Source organism: Trachinotus anak, unplaced genomic scaffold, assembly GCF_046630095.1.
Source record: "Trachinotus anak isolate AG129_WGS33_773 ecotype Australia unplaced genomic scaffold, CSIRO_AGI_Tana_v1 ptg000014l, whole genome shotgun sequence".
Classification (NCBI taxonomy): domain Eukaryota; kingdom Metazoa; phylum Chordata; class Actinopteri; order Carangiformes; family Carangidae; genus Trachinotus; species Trachinotus anak.
This window is the reverse complement of record NW_027273865.1, coordinates 15,481,793-15,504,669: the sequence shown is the minus strand read 5'-3', so window position 1 is coordinate 15,504,669 and position 22,877 is coordinate 15,481,793. Positions and strand designations below refer to the sequence as shown.

General features: G+C 39.5%; 2 protein-coding genes across 6 annotated transcripts in view; both read left to right on the top strand.

Moving 5' to 3' along the window:
* LOC139632260 (zonadhesin) overlaps window positions 1–8,182 on the top strand; it is a 43,347-nt gene extending 35,165 nt beyond the window's left edge. For all 4 annotated transcript variants that reach the window (XM_071497096.1, XM_071497095.1, XM_071497097.1 and 1 more), the window contains 18 exons: window positions 682–814; window positions 968–1,132; window positions 1,247–1,373; window positions 1,464–1,675; window positions 1,792–1,954; window positions 2,087–2,175; window positions 3,205–3,365; window positions 3,487–3,601; window positions 4,142–4,302; window positions 4,390–4,438; window positions 4,520–4,666; window positions 4,743–5,078; window positions 5,238–5,335; window positions 5,421–5,527; window positions 5,622–5,701; window positions 6,564–6,592; window positions 6,689–6,820; window positions 7,259–8,182. In XM_071497096.1, the coding sequence (XP_071353197.1) occupies window positions 682–814; window positions 968–1,132; window positions 1,247–1,373; window positions 1,464–1,675; window positions 1,792–1,954; window positions 2,087–2,175; window positions 3,205–3,365; window positions 3,487–3,601; window positions 4,142–4,302; window positions 4,390–4,438; window positions 4,520–4,666; window positions 4,743–5,078; window positions 5,238–5,335; window positions 5,421–5,527; window positions 5,622–5,701; window positions 6,564–6,592; window positions 6,689–6,820; window positions 7,259–7,819 (2,865 nt within the window). In that variant the 3' untranslated portion in view covers window positions 7,820–8,182. The remainder of the gene's footprint in view (window positions 1–681; window positions 815–967; window positions 1,133–1,246; window positions 1,374–1,463; window positions 1,676–1,791; window positions 1,955–2,086; window positions 2,176–3,204; window positions 3,366–3,486; window positions 3,602–4,141; window positions 4,303–4,389; window positions 4,439–4,519; window positions 4,667–4,742; window positions 5,079–5,237; window positions 5,336–5,420; window positions 5,528–5,621; window positions 5,702–6,563; window positions 6,593–6,688; window positions 6,821–7,258) is intronic.
* A 3,744-nt stretch (window positions 8,183–11,926) lies between these two features.
* scn3b (sodium channel, voltage-gated, type III, beta) lies at window positions 11,927–22,562 on the top strand. Of its 2 annotated transcripts, XM_071496862.1 has the most exons (6): window positions 11,927–12,755; window positions 14,704–14,876; window positions 14,986–15,214; window positions 18,151–18,289; window positions 20,838–20,921; window positions 21,546–22,562. In XM_071496862.1, the coding sequence occupies exons 1-5, from the start codon at window positions 12,701–12,703 to the stop codon at window positions 20,899–20,901; spliced, it is 660 nt and encodes a 219-aa protein (XP_071352963.1). In that variant the 5' UTR covers window positions 11,927–12,700; the 3' UTR covers window positions 20,902–20,921; window positions 21,546–22,562. The 2 variants fall into 2 exon arrangements, with proteins under 2 accessions (XP_071352963.1, XP_071352964.1); XM_071496863.1 differs by lacking the exon at window positions 20,838–20,921.
* The last annotated feature ends 315 nt before the right edge of the window (window positions 22,563–22,877 follow it).

Below are 22,877 nucleotides of genomic sequence, written 5' to 3'. Positions count from 1 at the left end.
CAAACAAAACTTTAAATTAGCACTTACCAGTCTTGCTGGGATTCTGCCCACATCTCCAATCTGTGATGGAAATTTGGTGAGCTGAAGAAAGAAGCTTTTGGGAGATTTTAAGCACAAGCTTTTATTAAAAATGTATGTGTCAAGCAAAACAAAAGTTAAAAAAGTGTGATGTTAACAAGTTAAAAAGTGTAATGAAGCTCTGCTGGCTGTCCTTGGCAGGGTGTATTTAAACCCAAATATACTCACATGGCAATAGACTAAAGGTCCAAATCAGATTGTAATTTATTGAATCACATTACCCATATATATGTGTGAGGATTGTACAAACACTAAAACATTACCCCACATTTTACATAACTTGCGTTCTATACCTTGGCCATGAGACCTTAAGATGTTATTAAGGCTGTTTATCTTGGCTGTTTACCTCCTCCACCAGACCTGTCTAATCTCTGGGGCCTTTCTCTGGTTGCTATGGTTACTTCTGAGGGAATGAGCAGATGTATCTAAACAGCTGTACTAGAGATACACAATTAACTATGTAGAGTAAATAAATCAATATGACTTGTGTAGAGTTTCATGGCCCAATAATGTAATACTACAAAGAGCCCTAAAGACCCAGTTTCTTCACAATAATTTATACTGTTATAATGCTGCATCAAGTTTGTTTATGTTTACTTCCAGACTGTAATGGATGTTTTAGGACCAGATATACATGCAAAGAATTTTGGGAAAATCCATTTGGTCCAGTTTGACTCTGAAGGAGTGTTTGGTTGGATTCCCACACAGAGAGGGCTTATCAATCAGTTTCTGTCAGGTAACTAGACTTAACTTGTCATGTTAATTGATTTTCTTTTTATTACTCTATTGTCTCTGATTAACTTATTTGATTACTGTACTTAGTATGATTTTATAGGAAAATAATACTATTATAATTTTTGATAACTTTGAGACTAATTTACCTTTACAGAACCAATAGAACTCCTGAATACAAGACCCAGAAAGAGGACAGACACAGAAGAAGAAGATGATGATTATCCTGGCGACCAGGCTGTTCTTCCTCGAATCCCCAACCCCATTGCCTGTCTCTCCTCCGGTGACATGCTCATTTTCCATCTCGCCATCAACCACACTGGTACTGCTTTCTTTTGCTTCACACATGATTATTCGTTGGTTTAATCATGGCATTATTATTTAGCATTTGTTTTAAATGTTGTAATGTTTTTCTAAATGTATTTATACCCCTAAGACCGCCATTTCAGTCACTTCCCAGTGTATCAAAAAGACCACCTGTTTAATAGTAACCCCAGCTGGGACTTTGGAGCCTTTCGACATCTGCAGATACTCATGAAGCAGACAAACTTCAACTCCACAAGGTAGAGTTGAGTCCATACTGCAGGTCGAGCCTCAAGTGATGTTTTCTGACCATGTTGCCTCTTTACAATAAATTCATCTTCCTTTCTCAGGTTTGCCCACGTGTTTTCAGAAACAGGAAAGTATGTATTTGTGGACAGTGTTGTCCCGGAGTGGAGTATGGTGGTGGTGGTCAGCGAGGAGGGGACAGAGTGTGATTCTAGGGCATCTGTGTTCCAGCCCATGACCCCGGCACAGCTGGTAAGATTCGGGATTGTCAAGCAGCACAAACTCAACCTTCTGCCTGACTGGGGGGTGATTGCAGGTGTGTATCCTGTCTGTGCTTGACTAATGTCTACTCATCATTTGGTCATATTGTAGTATGACTTTGATGGATTAGGTCTTGACATTTTGTCATGACAAGATGCTGACTGTGTACAGGGATCCTGAGTCTGCTGCTGGTTGTAGTTGTAGTCCTGACCACCACAGTGCTCGTTCTGCGACCCAGCAAAGCAAAGCTTATCTCCCAGTGGAGGATGAAGCCAAAGTGGCGCAGCCTCGGGGAGCCCTTCTGTCCAGTGGAGTGTGTTTGCAATGGAGAGAGGTCTGTTGGTGTGGCAGCAGGGATAATATTATTTTATCCATGTGTCATCATGCTGATTTAAAATCACATAAAACATAAATATGTGACAATAAATAAAATAAAACCATGAAATGGCTTGTGTTTGTGTTTCAGTATATCTGTCCCAGGCACAAGTGGCGTTTTAGGCAGTAGGGGTGTAGGGGAAGGAGCAGAAGCTGAGGAACCTGCTGTCTCAAAGGGAGGTAAAGTCACTATTTCTTACAATGTGCTATGGCTTTCTTCAAGGAACATGACCCAAACCAGCGTAAACTTTTTGTAAAGGATTTCATAGTGAGTTTGTGGCCAGGCAGAAAGAATAGTCTGTGTATTCAATTACTCTCTGAAAACACAAGAGCCACATTACTGGCTGTCATGATATAGTTGCATACAAACATTTACTAATTGGAACTAAAAACAAAGTACAGTTTTGTTAATTTTACCACCACATGACTAGTACTTATAATGATATTTACAGTCTGGATCAATGTGATAGATCAAATGAACAGCCAACAGCCCAACATTGCTATGCATAGAGCAAAAAATATGGAATATACAGTACATAGATAGATAAATGTTAACCAAATTGTTTGGTTAAATTCTGTTAAACCTATCTTTTTACTTACTGCGCCACTTAAATATTCTAGTAATAAATCAATCGTTCCTAATATTCCTAGAGAAGTTTCACTAAAGAAACACTTTAGCAACACTTTTCCATCTGGCTGGTTTTCAATATTGGACCTCAGTGGTGTGTGATAATGTCTGAAATGACCATAAGGTAGAGTTGGCTTTAGTGTTTCTCACTTAGTGCTTATTGCATTATTCATGCAGCTTGATAAGGCATTTAAATGGCCATTGGTCTAATCATAATGGAAACCATCACGCATGACCAGGTAGCAGTTACCAGCCTATTCCCAGTTTGATTGATGATAAAGAAAATAATGGCCGATATCACACTCTAATGACTTGTGTTGTTATCTCCAGCTCTCTAGTTAGCCTGTGCAATTTTAATTCAAGTACTTATCATCCATTGCATGCTCCATCCTGGGCGGCCTAAAAAGCTAGACTAAGAAGCTCTACTGAATTCTTATGGAGCCCAGTTAAGGAAGCTTTTGAGGTGGTGTTATTCATCAAGAGAGTAACTTCTCAATTCTTTAGGGTGAAAGGACACCCCACCCCCATTATTTCAGCTCATTTCTAATTTACATATATCGACATTTTCTGCTCCCATTTAGGAATTGTGTCAGGGCGCTGTGATTTGGAGGAGTTCAATGTGAAAACTCTTTACGACAAACTAGAGGATCAGAACCTCCACATAGCCTCGCAACTGGCTCGACACCGCAAAGACACACAGGAATTCTACAGAAACATTTGTCAACAGACCGAAACACTCGCAGTGAGTTTTACTATGGTAACAAAATAAGAATGTATAAAATAATTCTTTCAAAGAAAAAACTGGTAATTTGTAAAAAAAAAAAAAAAATGTTTTTTTTTTTTGTTTGTTTGTTTTTTTTTAGAATATCTTTGATAATATGGATCATAAAAAACTGAGTCTTGTCAAAGAGCTGCTAGTCCATAATGCAATGAGGGACAAACCAACTAACAGCAGTGTGGGAGAGAGAGATACACAAGGTAAAACTGAATGATGTCTGATCATAAAACAAAGGTAATTAAAGGAATAGTTTGTCTTTTTGGGAGGTATGCATGTTTACTTTCTTGTTGACAGTTGAAAGAATCATTTCATATTTGTATAACCATATTTCATAAGGTAACTAAAGCCTTCTGTCAGCACCTCTAAAGATCTCAAATTAACACTTTACAATACTTTACAATAGGACTGTCTCCAGCTTTATATTGAATGCATAGACATGAGGGAGGTATCGTCTCACCTGACTCTCAGCAAGAAAGCAAATGCAAATAACTGTACTTTACAAAATGTCATACTATTCCTTAACAGTTTTGTCACATTTTGCTCCTAATCATGGGCTAACACAGAAAATGTACCTCAGACCGAGTGGTCAAGTACTTCCTTTGTATTTAATGGCCTAAAGACTCATATCTGCCCATCTGTTTTTGCGCTTAGAGAGGATGAAAGTTATGTCACATCCTTTATTAAATGTTTTTCTGTCTAATCTGTTGCATGTGTGGAACTGAAAATTCCCATCACCCCAGCTGAGGCTTCTATAGCATTACTGGGAACTGTTCTCAGGTCTGTGGAAGCTCTCTTATGCAGGCTGACTGGAGAAGCCTGGCAGAATCAGGATTTGCCTGGTCTTCCATACTGTCACACTGGTCCTCATGATGCCAGGGACACCAACGTGTGTTATACACAGGTACAGTATTGGCATTTGTTCTGTTTGTAACATATCTTGGAAAAATTAAGTGGAGAATTATTATTTCTTCCCAATTTTTTCCCACAGTTTTCATCAATGAATATGACAAAAGCAGACGCTCTTCCACATGAGCCAGGTATGGCACAAATCTACCAAAACATTTACCAAACCACCTTGATATAATGTCACAGCAGTGAGATGATTGTGTCTTCCTCAGTCCATCTCCAGAGCACAGCCCCTTGTCTAAGTGACCATGACTTGTCCAAGCTGGTCAGCATGTCTCCTCTATTCAAGACCCTGCAGGAGATCCAGCAGTCTTTACAGAGCCTCACCACAGCTGAGCCTCATCAGCATCTCCACAATGGTAAAGACCTATGCTAAAAACACAACAACAAATTGTAAATATCAAGCCTAAAATACAGTTTTTATCACCTGTTTAGCAGCTACAGAGCATTCAGTCCAGGAGAACCAAGATGGGAAACTCATCCCGACTGCGCTGGACAACCTCTCACCTCAACACTCTGCTGTTTTCCTGTTTGGTTGCCAAGTGATGCAGTTGCTTGAAAACTGCCCCCTGTTCCCCTCTGTGCTTCTGCTAGTGGCCAAGTCAATCCCTGTTTCTTCATCCTCCTCCAGTGATGCTATGCTGGCACATTGCTCAGGGGACTTTTATTTTGATGCAACCAATCAAATCCTTTATCTGTCAGAGGCAAAGCTTCAGCACGTGGGACATTTTATCGCCATCATCCTGCAGTCCATGGCTCACATAGCATCAGGTAATCAAAAAGTGGTCATAAGAGTGAGTCCAGAAAACCCAGTCTTGTGTCCTGGTTTTGCAACAATCGTGTGTAGTACAGTATAATAGCCCTGGCAGTCATCTTTGAAAGCACAACTATGTAATCTTCTTTAGAAACAATACATTTTTTTTTATCCAGAATCCAAACCCCAGAGCTTTATGGAAGCTCTCCATGAGGCCATTTCAACTCTAAGCCTTCAGCTGTTCAACTTCTCTTTCAAATGGAGCACAGCAGAGGTGAATAAGTGCTGCATAAGCCTCACACATCATCCTCATACTGCATGAGTGGGTGAAAAATAACTTTTTATTCCTTTTTTAACAGTCAAAATTCAATGCTTCAGAGAGGCAGCATGGCGCATTAGCTAAAGAGTTTCTCAACGTTAGAGTTCCCACTGAAGCGTATTTCACGGAGCACCTATTAGCTAGCAGGTTTGTGAAACACATGAACCATACAGCAGAGTGTAGTGTGCCCTTAAAGCAAAATGATTCCTTTAAATAATTTTATGCCTATCCTCCAATGTAGACTGAAGAAATACACGTATTTCAAGTTAGAGCAGCTCATCTCTGACCTCAAACAGAGTCCAGCTGAAGACACAGATACAGGTAAGAAAATCATACATTTTTAGTAAGATGCATGTATGTTATACAATATGCAAGGATGGACAAAATACCGTAAAACACCACATATCATAATACTTAGGACACTTAGCAGTAAAGCAAAAAAAAAAAAAAAAAAAGAAAACCTGCAAATTAACTATGAAAATGAAATTATGAAAGAATGAAAATCAAAATTATCACCACTGAGAAGCTGGATAGTTGCAAAACTAGTCAATTAAAAATTATGAAAATTATGACATTCATAGTCAATATACAAAGATTTATAACCTGGTGCACTGAGCGTAAACTTTTGACCCTTGAGCTAGGATCATTGTCTTACTTGGAGTCTTGTGCTCTTTTTTCCTATGTGGGGATGGGTTTAATGCTTTCAGTGCACAATTTTCAATTGTGGAGCCACTGAGCCATTATGGTTTCGGCATGCTATTGTGCGAAACCCATAAAGTGCCATTATTTCACAACAATAATACAACCATACAAACTAATGATCAAAGCTGTTTTTCCGTTTCTCCACAGTCACAAGATGTAAACATCATTAAACCATTATAGGAAGTGCTGGAGAGAAAATGTTTGTGTTTACCTGCTTTAGCACCTAAATAGCTTTTTGTTCCTAAATAATGGGCCAATATCCTATTACACACAGTTCATGACTTTAATGACAGCATGCCAATAAGCACTGAAGCTATTACGAAGCCAATAGGTGGTTCTGTTTCTGGTAGATACACAATCTTATTACTCGATGTTTCAGTTGCTGACTTTTCCAATGGTATGGATTCCATTAAAACATTTACTGGAAATCTGTTTTTTTTTTTCATTGTGAAAAATTATAAGTCTAGTTTAATTTCTGCAGGTCTACCACCAAAAGGGACACCGATTCAGGTATGTTTCCCTGTTACAAATCATAAATTATCATTTAAGAGAATAGTCACTGTCATCCAAGCAGCACACGTGACCTGAACATTTCCTCTGTTCCAGATATCCTGTATAGAAGACGAGATTGACCGCTTGAATGAGTCCTTCTTGCAGCTTAGCATGCAGCTACACAAGAGAGTTCAAATGAGCACATGGCACAAGCAGCAAGAGAGCAGTGCTGGAAACCATCCTCTGGTAATTAGCTTAAATATGGCATATTACATATATGATTGCATCATCCTAAGAATACATCTGCACAGTAGTTGTGTAGTGACGGTCTTAGAAACAATCTTTCAGTATTTTATGTATTATACATTTCAACATGCTGAGATTACGTTTGACTCCCTCACTGCTCATTAGCATAGCATTTCATACATAAAAATGATATATTACATTGATACATTTAGTTGATTGGTGATAAATCATTCAAATGTCTATGCTTCAGGCTAGATATTCATTTGCTCCTATTCAGCCTTAACTGAAGAGAAGAATGTGTGAATCAGGATGCATGAACATGATGTGTGCCTGCATTTGCATATTTGCATCATTGCTTGTGACTATGTACATGAATCCATCTATATCTTTTACCACACATCATCTACATGACATACTCTGTAATCTAACCTTTTGCAGAGTGCAACACCAACAAGCATGCCAAGCCTGAGTCGTAATGGAACAATCCTACTGGAACTGAAGAGGCGCTATGTATCACAGCGCCTCAATGAGCTCCAAATCACATTAGGCCAGATCAGACAGTGCCAGCAGCATGACAGCAAGTCAAAACACGGGACAAGAGGCCTTTCACAGACAGACAGCAGCACCACTCAGCAGGAGCAGAGGGAGCATTACCCTGGCGGAGATGGCTGCAGTCCTGCTGACGGCCAGCGGCAGGACAGTATTCCAGCTAGCCAAAGTCACAGCCAACAAACTGTAGAGAGCAGAGTTCTTGGTAACTATAAATTAGAGAGTCATATTTCTTATCAGCAGAGGAGTGGCTCTGTCCAGAGCAACAACCCTGAAACATTACTGGACTGCCAGATGCTAGAGAGTCAAGGTCGACTGCATCTTAATGTCCCAGGAAAACAGGAGCTAAACGCCCAGCTCACAGTAGAAAATACAACTGGACATACAGATATTGAAGACATGTACATGCCTACTGATCAGAAACTGAATCTAAATATGGATAAATGCTAAAAAAAAACAAACATGTTGTTTCTCCATATTACTTCTTAGCCTCCTCCCTTTTTGTGCTGTTTCATGTTCTGCCTAGAATAGCTAGGTTATCTGTGTACACTATAATATTCTGTCTTGTTTGTAGGGGAATGATCTGAGTGCCCTCTGTCTGAATTTGCACAAGCTTTAAAACAATTCAGCTGTGTTCTTATCTGTGATCCCAGACAGAAATAATCTCTGGCAACATGTAGCGGCTTGACACATTCTGTCATCTTGTCCAAATAGTTTCTCAGTCAGGAGTTAATACCAGCCTCAAAGACAGGCTCTGTTCATTACCATATTCTAATTAAGACAATAAACCTCAGCTGAATGAACACAAGGTGACACTTGTGCTTCTGTGTTGCTTCTTGCTCACAACAACCTCTGCCTCTTGTGGAGGTGACGACCCACAGCGTCATGAATATTTAATATTAAACTACAATGATTCTCTCCCCCTTTTCTCTGTCTGGAACACATGTAGGCCCACTAACCTTTCTTCTCTACGCCCTTTTCATTTAGTGAGATTTCGCTACAACCAACAGACTAACCAAGTGAAACGAAAAGTAGCTAGAAACTTGAAAGCCAGTTAGATCTGCTCCTTTAGAGAAGTCTACACTGCACAACTGCTGCCTTCTTCTGGTTCGATGGTTTATCTGATGTACAGGGTTCTGGGTCTTATAATAGAAAGTGAGTATTCCTACAGGGGGCTGCGAGCCAAATCAGAAGGTCAGATGGAACAAGTCTTCACTTACTATCAGTGTTAGCTTAGAGGTCTGTGCCAAGCCCCCCAGGCTGAATCTGGCATTGCCCTGTAGCTGTGTGTGTGTGTGTGTTTGTGTGTGTGTATGAGGGGTGTGGTTCAGTGGCTTCCTGAGATTATATGCCTTATCAATTAGATTAGCTGCAATGTGCCACTGATCTGGCCTATGTGTGGGTCTGTGTGCCTCAGAGTGGGACATGGCATCATGTAACTTCATACTGAGCTGCTGTGAAGTCGAGTGTGTGTGTGAATGTTTGTGTGGTGCAGTTGTACAACATTATGCTTGCTCTAGTTGTTTACGTCGGCACTTGGGTTATTTTTAGGGCTGTTTTTGTGTGATGTTTGTGTGAGTATATATATATATGCACATGTATAGGCAAGCTTTGATTTGAATGTTGTTTTCTAGCATGTTCGTTTTTCCACCATCTTCAAACAACAAAATGGCAATAGGCACACCCTATACTGATTCCACACAACTCACTCTTTCTTTTTTATTAAATATTTCGGAACTGTGACACACCTCTTGTTATGTTTTGTGTCTGTAATTTATGTTTTGTAAAGTAAAGTAAATTTCAGAGTGCATCAGGAGAGATGAGTGTGGGACATACAGATACAGTCATCCTACAAATGGATCAAGAATGAATATAGATGGTAGTTGTAGATAAAGCCCTGCTTACACCGTCCATATGATAGCATTAAGAGGTTGCTCTAGCAAGCAGCACATGAGCTTTACATCTCAATTACCGGCATGTTTCATCCATGGCTGCCTGCTGTAATCATGTTATAATCTTGAAATCCTTCCAAATCCCTAGAAATCTGCTCTCTGCTGTATCATCAAGGGCCCTGCACACACACACATACACACACACACACACACATATATATATATATATATATATATATATACATACACATACATTAACAAACACATGCTGTTCTGGCTCACTTATTTATACACTCCATCATTTAATCTACTCATTTCCTAATGTATACTCCTGGTTAAAGCTACATTTTGATTCAGATTCACCATAGAAAATTGTCCTCATGCTGTTCTGTTTTAGACTTGGCACGGTCTTTCAAAATGTGCTGTGTTTGCTGTGGTGGAAGCCCTTGGACCTTAGAACGCAGAGCAACACTTTCACCTTCTTTCTTTGAAATGCTTTTTGTAGAAAATGCTTGATACCTGCGAAAATAGAGAGGCTGTGCTTGAGGCTTCCTGTTGTCTTCCTGAGTCTGCGGGCTGTCGCTAAGCAGACCTCCTGTAGTCACCATGGTACTGCTTTGCTGTTGCTATGGTTTCCTTATCTCCAGGATGTGGTTCAACCAGGCCTGCCATATTTAGTCTGCTTCCCAGAGTGCCAGCCTATTGCTGATGCTGACAGCAACACAAGAGTGCACTTAGCTGTCTCTTTGCTGGTCTTTCTACATTAAAATGCACCAGTAACTTAAAACTGTACTGCAGACACCTGTTGATTAACTCATGTTTTAGCATTTTACAGCATTTTATAGCTCTAACACCCTAACGGCATACTCGTTTGATGTTGACAGATATATATATATATATATATATATATAGAAATCCACAGTTTTTCATCTTTTCTGACATGCAAATTTAAAAGAAAATAATAACAGTGAAAATATCAAACCCTTGATTCCCTCTGGAGTAATCCTCTTATTACTCCAGATACAACAGCTGCAAGATCAAATGTTGTGATGTCACGACAGATTATTGTGGCTCTTTCAGGCCTGAGGATGTCATATCACAGGTTCATCTTAACCTGTTTTTTCTTTGGTTTTCTCAGAGTTCATATAACATCAAACACCACAGTAATCCTGATAACTGTGAACATTTGGGATGGAGAAAAACACGAGATGAATAAAAATAACTTAGTTTGACATGCAGACCGAAACACAGAAACAGTATCTCTCTTGGTTAATAATTATGATAATACTGACTGAAATATCTTGACTTTATGTTCATAAAGTTATGAAAATCATTCATAAATTTTCTTTCTACAAATCAAACTGATTAACCTGAACTATATTAACATATAATCAATAAAATCCCCCAACCCTTTTCATACACAGGGGAACACACAAAGATTAGAGCAGGTAATAGATTTCCCACAAGAAAGCACATTGTAGACTTGTCAATGTAAGTCTATTAACATTCATACAGGACACATGGCAGATCGAGAGAACAGGAAAAGGGGGGAAAAAAGCAAAATATACCCTATGGATTCAGTCCTCATCACATCTTTCAGCCTCCACAAAAGAGTCAAATCACTGCCCTTTTCAGTGAGAGAAAAAATTGGATATAATTACACTGTTTAGCAGGCACTTCAGTCCTCTTTGATGCAGGTTGTGTCGGTGTGATGGACAGGAATGAGGTTTCAGTTTTTTCCAACCTGAAACGGTGAATCGTTTTAACTGAACTGAAATGTCTTCACCCTTCGTATTTCGCATTATGTTTGAATGAATTAAGAAAGGGGAATAAAAATAGACAAAAAGGGAGGCAGTTGTTGCTGGGGCACAGTCATGCAGCATGGAAGAGTTTGTGCCCAAATATAGACAGAGTATCACAGAAAAGGTCAGGGCCTTTTAAGACTAAACTCCAGAGGATGGATGATCATTAGATTAGTTGCCTGTGTCCCGCACAATATTTTATCAGCTTCATTGTTTTCAGTAAAGCTGCATATATGCTTAACATCCATGAAAATACAAAAATAACCAAAAAAAACAAAAACAAAACAGAATCAGGCTCTGAATTCTTGCATGCACTATTGTACGCTTTTATGTCTGCATACATGTAGATATGCATTAGTATTGTGCACAGTATGTACACTTTGTAAACCTGCATGCCTCTGTCCCTGCAGCCAGACTGGTGACTGCTGAAAGACCTCAGCTGAACCACTCTACTACTCTCAACACTGATCCTATGTTTGTTTTTGGACTAAGAGGACACTGCAAAGACTTTGGAAGTAGGAATAACGCAAGAACTGATGTGTAACAAATGAACTGCCAAGTGAAAGAGCTCTGCTAGCAGCTGCTGAACAAGGTTATGTAACACACGGGGAAGGCAGTTTTGCCTCATTACTCATTTTAATACAATAGGCTTCAATGAAAACTGATTTGCACCAGGTTTCTATATGTACACACGCTAGGTATTAACGGGCTGTTTTGTTTGTTTAGCTCATCAGCCTGCAGTCGGAAGAAAAGCAAACAGTCTTGCATGATGAGTTGGTTAGGCCTACCCGAATAACAGTAATATGGTCATGCACATTGTAGTGTTGGAGGGGAGTGCCCCACGCATGCGTATCAAAGCCTCTGCTTCTGCCAGCGCTAAGTGACTGCTGAAAAACAAAGACAGGGAGCCGCGGCTGGGAAATGTCATCAGTCATCCTTACTGGAAGAAATAGACTTTAGACAATCAGTGGTGTTATTTTCTGAGGGGCGGAACAGAAGAACTGTTATCTTTGTTTTTGCTATTTGTGTGTGAACAAGACTCCAGGTCTCGCAGCAGTAAGTGACCAAATCGGCTTTTGAGAATCCACAGGTTCCTCGCTGTTTTTCTTATTTATTTATTTATTTTTTTTATAGCCCCCCCACCGCCCCCCTCCCCCCCCTCCCCTCTTTCTGCTGTGTTTCTGGATGGATCGGGACTGAATGACAGCATTTGTGGGCGAAGGAGCTGTTGCATCACCACAGTAGCTGTCACACATCACGGACTTGTTTATTTCACCGAGTGGAGGGACTAAAGAAGTTAGTTCTTTCTAGATAGATGAGGATTTGCGAGGCAGGGCTTGGTGGAAGGCTTAGATTCACAGATGAGCACGTAAAGATCTCACAGCATCGTCTCCACAACTCCTTTATAGCTATAGTTTGAAATCGTGCCTTTTTAGCAGACGCTTGGGTTTGGGATATTCACTCGAGAAGGGGGAAGTTACCTGCGCGCCCATCAGCCGAGGAGAGGCGCTGTCCGTGGTTCTGAAGCCATTTCAACTACTCCTGTTATCTCACTTTTGGACCTTTGTGAAGACTTTAGGGCTTCTCCTAAAAGCAGCAGTGACACTGTCCACCAGAGGCTGCAGAAAGGGCTTAATATGGTAACTCAAACCAGAGTTCACCTGCACACTTTGGTACTTTTGATTTCTGCCGGTAAGTATTGCTGTGCAAGATGTTAAAGATCATTTGTGAATGACAGCATGCCTTATTCCTGTGTTACATAGGGACACAGATGAGTTTTTTCATGGGCCTCGTTAACGGATTGTGAATCTTCCAACTGGCTGTGAACTCAAAACCCAGTTTCAGAGAAGTCCCACTGACGTCTGCAGGGCGCCACACTGCTCAGTGGTGTCAGCACTTAGGTGAAATCCATTAAAAGACTAGAGGACACCAGGGTTAAGATTTTTCTCCTTTTCTTTTCCCTTTCTCTGGTTTCCTCCTTGACTTTTTCTCTCTGTCTCCCTCTTCCCCTGCCCTCTTTCCATGTGTTTGTATGAGCCCTCAGTAAAAAAAAGATGAGATGGAATCAATGTTGTCACTGTCTGCCCAGGGCGACTTTGGGTTACATAAGAGCACTGGACCCAACATGGAAACAGTCACACAAAGACATCCATGTGGCAAGCTTACTGAGATTACTGCCCCACTTCACTTCAAAAGAAATCCATCTTTGTGTTTATCACCCCCCTCCTCTGCCTTCCTAATGCATTTACAGTATATATCAATTAGTTCCTCCCCTTCTATCTGCTTACCCACAATACTTTGCTGTCCTCCTAGTACACTAACAACAATTCTTGCATCCAAGACTCACTTTCTCCATTTATTCCTCCCTCTGCCAGCTGATACTAATGGGTAGAGGCCATCATTAGTGCTTACTGGCCTGGATGATCTTGGATTTGCTATCAGTATTGTGACTCAAGTCTCTCCGGTGCTCACACAACTGTATAATTGAATTTGTCTTTTTAACGGTTACTGAGCTTTGCGTCTGGCTCAACGTTGTGTACAATGCACAGAGTGCAAGAGCTGATGACCTCAATAAGAAAGACGTTTATGACTACAGATACAAGCCGTGTTTGTCACAGTAGTGTTTGTGGTTGTATTGTATACAAAGTCACTGAATAAAGACTGAACATGGCGTCAGTGACTGTGTGGTTTGAAGGTTCTACACCAAAAAAGATCTAATGGTTGCTCTCACAATGAAATGCTCTTGATGACAAGTATTAAAGAGCTCTCTAAAAAATTAAAAAATTCCAAAAAAAAAAACCCTCCAACTCTTACAAAAGCCAGTTTTTCAAGATTCCAAATCACACTTGTGTTGTAACTTACTGGACCATGCTTGGCTTCCAAACTCACAAATCTTTATATACTTAAACTGAGACTGAAGGGGAGCACAGGTAAACTTCAGCAGATCGATGTTAAAAGTACGGTGGCCCTGAGAGCTCAACCCTCTGCAACTTAGAAAACACATGCAAATAGAAAAAAACACAGGCTAATTCAGAAAACATTTTCATCAATTTGACAACGCGTGCTGCAATAACACAAGCAAATATGCAAATGTGCTGTGACACAACATTTTCACAACAGGTAACACAAAAAAGTGATGAACCTGGCTGGAAAGCACTTGTTGTTCAATGCTTTGTGACTTTTGAAGTTCAAAGCATTGAACAACAAGTACACATGTATGTATTTAAATAAATGTATTATAATACATCCATGTAAGTGTGTCCCAGCTGGGTTCATCACTTCTTTGTGTCCCAGGAAACATTTCAGTTGTGTTGTGAGAATTTGCAGCATGTTTGCGTATTTGGTTGTGTTGTGAGTATAAGCAGCACATGTGCTGAAATTGATGACATGTTTTTTCCGAATTTGTTTGTGTTTTTTTGATATGCATGCGTTTTCTTAAGTTGCAGTGCATTGAGCTCCCAGGGCCACAGTAGAAAAGAGTCAAAAAGTGTCACATTCTGCGCATACATTGCTCAACACGGTGATGGTCAAACACCCAAAAAGCAAAAAAGCTAAACAAATTTCTGGAGTGGATGTGGACTGAGCATTGGCCAGGTTAGCTGCTGAACTAAATGTGTGTAACATTTCCGTGCTCCTCCAGTCCACCTGAGCCAGCCAGTATGTGTCGATATCCCATCAGCGACAGAGGCAGTCCTGGGGAAACCCATGATGTTGACTTGCATCTCCTGTATGAGGAGGGAGGAGGTCAAAGTCAAGACACGTGTGGATTGGTACTACAAGCCAAAAAATGAAGAAAACATCACAGTAACTCATGTAGGTTGCTATCACATTACTGTATATGATTTAACATGTTTGCATGTTCATACTTGTATATACTGTGTTTATATTTTATGCATGCCTGCTTGCTTTTCCTCTATCCTAGATGTTGAGGTATGAAAATGGCACACCAATGGAATTTGATGGACCATTTAAGGACCGTCTGACCTGGAATGGGAGCCAGGACTTGCAAGATGTCTCCATTCAAATCCTTAACATCACCTATAATGACAGTGGCTTCTATGAGTGCAGCGTTCATCGCGAGTTTGAGTTTAACTCCTTCACTCACTCTGTCACCATCGATAAGAACATCACGCTGAAGGTGAAAGAGAAAGGTGCGGCTGATTGTTTCCCACTGTCCTCCATGTTATTCCACCCTGTTCTGTGCTGAGGTTTAGCCAAATGCTTGGTTTCTATATCAGTAAAGCTCAGTCATCTGTGATGATACAAATCAGTTTAGGAGGGATATCCCAGAGCTGCACACAAGGTTATTCGGTTATACTTGTGTTTGCTGCTAAGGCAAAGGCATAACTCCTTGAGCTAACCAAAAATGGACAGCAAGCCAAGAGATCCACAACTCAAATCTGACACTTAAGCTGTTTTTTGAAAGCTGTTTGGGCAATTGACATAATCTGTAACATAACAAAGTTGTTTCATTTAAACACTGTAAAAGTTAAAAATTTAAGAAATATTTCTACAGCCCCAGAGCACATGTATAATTCATATTTAGCCTTAATATAAAGTCTTTTAAAGCCAGTAGCTGTTGAACTGCAAAGTATTTATCCAGCATTAGTCTGTACAAAAACTTTGTCCTGCTTTACGATATCAGCAGAACTGATTCATGTGATTTAGATCAATGTAATTAATCATCTATATAATCAAGTGCAGCAGCTATCAGCATAACTGTTCATTCCACTGGCCCAGCTATTATATTTAATATGATGATGATGATGATGATGATGATGATGATGATGATACAGCTGCACACAGTATGCTGGAGAGGTTCAGCACAGACGTGTTAATTAAGCATCCCCCCTTGTAGAAACACTAGTCTGTGCGCTGTGTCGACTTCTGTGTACCCGGTGTATCTTTGTGCCGTACATGCCCCTCCTTTGATGTTGCATTAAGTGTTTATCAGAGCGCTTTAAGTGGGTTTTGCATTCTATTATATATTTCCAACTTGCTGTATTCACAGAGTGTGAAGGCAGTCTGCCACTAACAACACCACTTTCCTTCTTTTACCTTTTTTGTGACTGTAATGAAGAGGAATAATTGTGTGTTTTGTTTTGTCTGCCTTTATTGTCCATCAAAGCTTTCTTCTGTTGTCAGTGAAGGGGTTAATTCAAACCAACCACTTTGCTATCTCTTATAAGGGGTAATGTATTCTGCTTCCTGAATGCTTGGCTTGTTGAATGTATCATTTTCCACCTTGATCGAATATACAACACAACATGTATATTTGGAACAACTTAACTCTCCCCATTTCTTTAACTTGACATTTATATCTGTTTGCACGTGGTATATAGTTCACTATCAGAGGCATATTAAGATAGGCTTGTTGTATCCCAGGGTTTGGCTTGTATTTGGAAAGAGAGAAGTGCCAGTTTGGAGGTGATTATCCCCAAAGTATAAAACATACTATTCTGTGATTTTTTTTTATGCATACGTAGCCTCTACTACACATGTCATACAACAGTGGTATCAAATTTCACAGAGCCTACAGCCAGCGCACTGTACATTATAGCTTGGGTATCATGTTACGGTAACGATGTCCATACTAGCAGAATGGATTTGCTCTAGACAAACATATCTGTGCATTCCCATCTAAGAGATTATATTACACTAACAGGCTCTATTTGCAGCGGCTGCAGAATCAAACCAGTGAAAGCTGTCAACTGTCTGGTCAGCAGGCTCTCTGGAATTTGGTACACACTCACTAGCACAGTGGTTCACAGTGGCTCATAATGATCCTGGAATAAGAGGTAGTAAAGGACAGTTCAGATTTTCTCAAGTCTGTTTATAAACAACAGTTCAGTGCTCATGTGAGCATTGAAACAGTTTTTGCAGTCCCTTCCCAATGCTTTTCCAGAAAATGTACAATCCTCTGTCTGTGCAAAAATACATTCCTTTTTTTGTGTGAAATTCCCTGTTTCTGTTACAGTTCTTCCACTGTAGCTCAGCAAGGAAACATGTCTGTGGCAACACAAAGATAAATTCAATATAATATGAAAAACATTTTTGCACAGAACAAGGACTGTTTTTTATACTCCATCACTTCTACAGGAAGCATGTTGGAAAATGATCATTAAATGAAAAGTATGAACAGGAGGAAAGGTTACAGCAAGCAAACACTGCCTCAATGGGCCTACTAGTATTGATTTAAGACAGACTTGAAAAAATTATATAACAATTATATGACTTAATCGAAGTCGTGTGCTGGTGTACATAAAATGACCTACAATATGAGGTCATCATATCTCTAAATTTAAACTGTGTCATGCCCTGAGAACCACTGTGACCTTGCATATCCATCTTATTTCATATTTAAAGATACTTTGTGGAGTTTTTGGCCACTAGTCTCATTACGGAGCTGTGTTTTTATTAGTGGATCACTGTTGTGTTTGTATTGTGCACTGGCACAAGTATGTATGTTTGCAAGCACATGGGTGCTACAGCTCACATCCTGCTATCAGTGTCCTGCTATTCTTCTGATCAGTATGACAAACATACCAATGCGGCAACAAAGGCAGTGAAGAACAAAACTGCTCACAATCAAAGATGGATGTAAAGAAAATATTTTTCGAAGTTGTCTCTGCAAATTTTTTTATTAGATCTGAAGATACATACATACTGACTATAAACATAACTTTTGTTTGTTTACAAGAAAACTCCACAGAGCACCTTTAACTCCCCAGGCTCTACTATTATTGTACCACAGGTATGGTCATAATGTATGCAACAGTGTATCTACGAACAGGATGCTCGCCAGAAATCATGACTTTGCTTCAAGTTTAGCTGCGTAGTAATAACTATTGTATATATTCAGTTGGACTTGTCATGTGCCGTAGAAATGTTGCCTTCTTTATATGATTGAGTTGATTGTGGGTCAGCAATGTTGCACACACACAAACAAGTTTAGCATACTTTCTCAAACCTATGAATAAATAAGTCTCCCCTGCTCTATTCAACATAAAACAAAACAAAAAACAAAACATTCAGAGGAAGGATGCATATTGAATAATACATGTCCCTCACTATTTGTGCTCCACAGCCAGTGATGACCCGGCAGCACTCTACTCTGAGATCACGATGTATGTGCTGCTTGTGTTCTTGACCTTCTGGCTGCTCATAGAGATGGTCTACTGCTACAGGAAGATCTCCAAGTCTGATGAGCAGGCACAGGACACAGCGTGAGTGTCACACAGATACAGATGTACAGATTTGTGTTCTGAAAACACACTAGTTTTCAGCCTGTCCAGATAAAGATCTGTACTAACTTTCTCATTACTAGGACTCAAAAGACAGCAAGACTGTGTGTGCCAGATAATTGATAGTGTTACCTGTGTATGTGAATTTCTGGTTGTTGCATAATAGTAATTTAATATCTCAGAAACATGTCAGCAAAAAAGATTTAGGAGGCAATCAAGGAGAGAAGAGGACAGAGAGGAGGAGAAAGAGTCAGGCAGGCAAACAGTCAGACACACAGACAGAAAGGTAATTGAGTCAGCGCTGCATCAGTTTGTAACCCTTCTGCAACAGTAATCTGTCTTTTCACTTCGACTTCCTGACAGGCCTGAATAATTCTAAGCTCTGCTGACTGCTCTTTTTTCTAAACAAGCTTTTTACATTCGTGGTGGATTTGCAGCTCCATCAGAAACAGACATTTTGCGTCACCTTGTCAGTGCTGACAAAGACCCAAATGCACCTGTATAGTCAGCTCCCTCAGGAGTGTCACAGTGTTGACAAGGCCACTCGATCCAGGTTGACAACTTTTGTACAGGCAATTTATGTCCCAAACAGAACAATCACAGATTAACAGACAGCACATGGGCTGATCGAGTTTTTGTCTTTTTGCAGACAATTAATTCTGGTTCCAAATCTAAGTCCTGCAATGACACATAAAGCCCAAGCACTGCACAAGGCATTTCTAAGACTATGTGTTAGACAGGTGTTTCTGTTTACCATATTGTTCACCAGGGGAGGAAAGGTTTCCTTCCGAGATTCAAACTGTGTAATTTGGTATAAATTCAGAGAAAAGTAGGAATTTCCTTAATTTATTATTTGAAACTTCATTGTCCATGCATACTCTAGGTTACACTAACAACTAATTGGAATTAATGCATTGGAATATATGAATTAAACGTTATTATTACTACTACTATTATTATTAGGAAATTGTGCGAAAGTTGCCGACATGTAAAATAAAGCATAACGAGACAAAATGACAAAAATAAAATGTTGAATATACTGTACATACAGTATATACAAGCCAATACAACTGCAGCACACACAATAAACACTAGAACTGAAATGATTAGTTCATTACTCAATTAGCTGATCAACAGGAAATTAATATGCCATCGTTTTGATAATTGAATAATCATTGTTCAATCAAAAATGCCAAACATTTGCTGGGTCCAGCTGCTCAAATGTGAGGATTCACTGCTTTTCTTTTTCATATGTGATCATTAACTCAATATTTGCTGAATAAGTCCTTGACTTGAGAAACTATGATCAGCATTTTTCACAGTTTTCTGTCATTTTATAGACAAAACAGTCAATCAAGGAAATAGTCAGTAAATTAGTATGATGATAGTAATAATCATTTATTACATACCGAAACAACATCTGAATCAACTAAAACTGAACATTATGAGATTCACAATGGTGAATCTTAGTGTTTATTGCAGAGCTGTTCTTCTAGATCGTATTTTACTGTATTTTACATGGATTGTCTGGTGCGCATATTCCAAACAATATGACAAATATCTGCATTTGGTGGATAAAACATTATTAGAGCTCAGTAAGCAACATAACATAAAATATTCATGCAGTTCCTGCATTTTGTTGAATTCGGAAACTGAAGTCTAATCAGTTGTGTCCTTTTTAGATCAGTTTATGACCATTGAATGTAATGTGCGGTGAGATGCAACATTCAGTGGCACATTTAAGCAATTAGTCTACATTAAGGTAAAGTTTATTGATCCATGCGCAGATCAGGAGGGCACATTAAGTTATGCATCAAGTGATCGAATGTGTATGGCTCTGTGAACTTCATCAGTTCCTGCAGCTGAAAGAGTTAATGGGTTGTGGCCACCTCACAGCCGTTATTGACCTGGGTCACATCACATCCCACAGTGAGAAGCTGCACCCACTCACAGAGGCTGTTTTGTAGTCGGCTTCTCAGCTACCTGGGCTTAATGGATATGTATGGCAGCTTGAACATTTTGAGGTTACATTGTTACATTGTGTGATGCATTAGTGGCTCAGATCATATTAATCGTGTTACCGAGGGAAAAGGTGGAACACAGCAGCAAAAATGATAATCTGTCAAAGTGAACAGAAAAATTTGCTGACAGAGTCCCACGACTCTTTTCACTCTAAAGAATTTTGCTTCGTCTACAGAGTTTCTGTGCAGCTCCAATGAATTGAGTCCATATTTAGTGAAGCTATTGTGGTTTTTAACACTATGAAAGTTTGCTGTTAAATACTGATGTGCAGCCTGTACAGAAGCTCCCTACTGTTCAACTTACAATAATGGTTTTTATACTCAATAATTATTTCCCTCTGAGGGGGCAAAAGCCTCACTGTCTCAAAAAGTATGAAATTCAGTCATGTTGCACTGTAGCAAATTGTGTTTAAACTTTAAACCAGCACTAGACTGTGATGTATGGTGGTAGAGGAGGCCTACTACCAGTTCTTAGACACTCCTCTGTTTTTCTACCAATCTGCCTGCAGGACAAACTACCTAGCCGTTCCCTCTGAGCAGAAAGACAATCCAGCCGCTCCTGTTACGGAATAAAAGTGGTTGTCAATGACACGGTATTTTACATCTCTCAACCTGATCCCAACCAGTGAAATCATTCCCCTCTCTTTCAACTCATTGTTTGTACCTTTAATGGACATAACTGTGCAGCTCTGTAGTGGAGTCCTGTTGCTTCAGCACCTTATGTGTCTCCTCTTGCTCATTCCCTTCAAAGGGGTTTTCATTCCTGCCATTTCTGGTCCTTCATTTGTACTCACTCTCCATTCAATATACAATCTCTCTCAGTATCAATAATTTGCCATGAGAAATGTTTTAGAATGTTTTTGATGCTGGTTAGACAGTGTTAAATTAAGTTTTTAATTATACTCTATGTAAGAAAGGCTTGATGTCTCATGAAAACTGGTCAAATTTGAGAAGTATTAACACAGTAAACACAGGCTCTTCTGGCACTGCTCTGCGTAGTAAAGACAATAAATAATAGCAATCTAAAATGTATGGTATTTGCATGTATATGAAGAAGGGCTCCTGAGTTATTATCATCCTAAAGGGCACAGCTGTTTATGTGAAAGAGATGACGTGGGATTTATATATTGTTTAATATTGCATATATGACACTAGTTATTTAGCCTATAAATAATTCCATGTTGAATAAGAGGGTACATGCTCCCTGCTCTTTTCAGGTATTGACCAATCACAATGGGACTTCAGTGTCATGTGACAGAAACATGCATAGATTCATCAACCTCATCTGTGCCACTATGAGGGTATCATCACTCCCAGGCAGCCATGGAAATCCTGCCAACTGACCTCCCCTGTCTATCGACTGTGTCTTGTGAAGAGCCAGTCAAAAATGTCCAAGTGCTCCGTTTTTCTCTTTCTGTTCCTCTCATGTTTTCTTTTAGCCTTTATGCCAGGCATCTGAATTCAAGTGCTTTCACAAATACAGCAGGTTAAAGAATAAAAATGTCAGTGTCAGATAAATACAGTACCAGCCATGCTTTATTTGGACCTGCCAGTATGTAGAGTTGCTAAACACTTTCTTTGTAGTTAGTGGTGATTTATAGCTGGATCTATATAAACTTATGATCCAAGGAAATAACCTGTCCTACCACTGTCAAGGCTGTTTTACTGACTCTGCAGTGCTTGTTTAGTTCATCTTGTTTTATTACAATTTTATAGGCCAAACTGACATTTTGGGTCACAGTTTTATTTGTACTGGCCAATATCTTTTCAATGTCTTTTTTTAAGGAAATGGATTGCATAGCTTTTATACTGTATGGGTGTGCATTTCTCCCTGTCTTTGCTGTAAGCGTCAGTGTAATGGAAATATATAAAATGTACCAAACCGTATCAAGTCACGCTACTCCTGCCAATATGAATTCTAGAGGTCTCCGCTATACTCTCCTCTGTGTAAATCTTTAATCCACGTTCAGCACTAACATTAAAGTACATGCAGAAGGTTAAGTCTTACTGCCTACAGTTAGTCTAAAATTTATATTTTGGCTTTGACTGTTGCTGATGTTCTACAGTAGCATTGCTATTGAGACTAAATGTGTGCCTATTTCTACAGTACAACATTGTGGAAATTTATATATTTTGTGATTCAATCATACCACGCTGTTCTTTGTCTATTCCAGATATGACATCTCCTGTGTGAGTGATCTGCCTTTGAACTATTAAATATAATGCATTCCAGAGTCCTGTTGAAGCTCTTCTTTTCAATCAAAACTTCTTACTTCAGTGTAATTGTGCAGATGCCTCTGAAATTTCGCAATCAGCCAACTTTTAGACTTTTGCCAGGATGTTGAAGGGAAAGTACAGTATTGACTCTCAGCAGCTTCTGTCTTATGTTCCCCTTATTATCTATGGCTGTGGTAGTGTTGAAGGGAAGGGAGTAGGCTCTAAATCAACTACAATAAGCAGCTCTGCTGTTTCCAGCTCTCATTAACACTGCAGAGTATGGGCTGGCAAAAAGGACTTTCGATTTGTTTCTGCTTGATGTAAACTCTGTG

What these genes read in the sequence shown, in the direction of transcription:
- scn3b (XM_071496862.1), top strand. Translation starts at nt 12,701, where the DNA reads ATGGTAACTCAAACCAGAGTTCACCTGCACACTTTGGTACTTTTGATT. An exon ending in GCTGAAGGTGAAAGAGAAAG is followed by an intron (nt 15,215 to 18,150) that starts GTGCGGCTGATT and finishes TGTGCTCCACAG; the next exon opens with CCAGTGATGACCCGGCAGCA. An exon ending in GAGCAGGCACAGGACACAGC is followed by an intron (nt 18,290 to 20,837) that starts GTGAGTGTCACA and finishes ATCTGCCTGCAG; the next exon opens with GACAAACTACCTAGCCGTTC.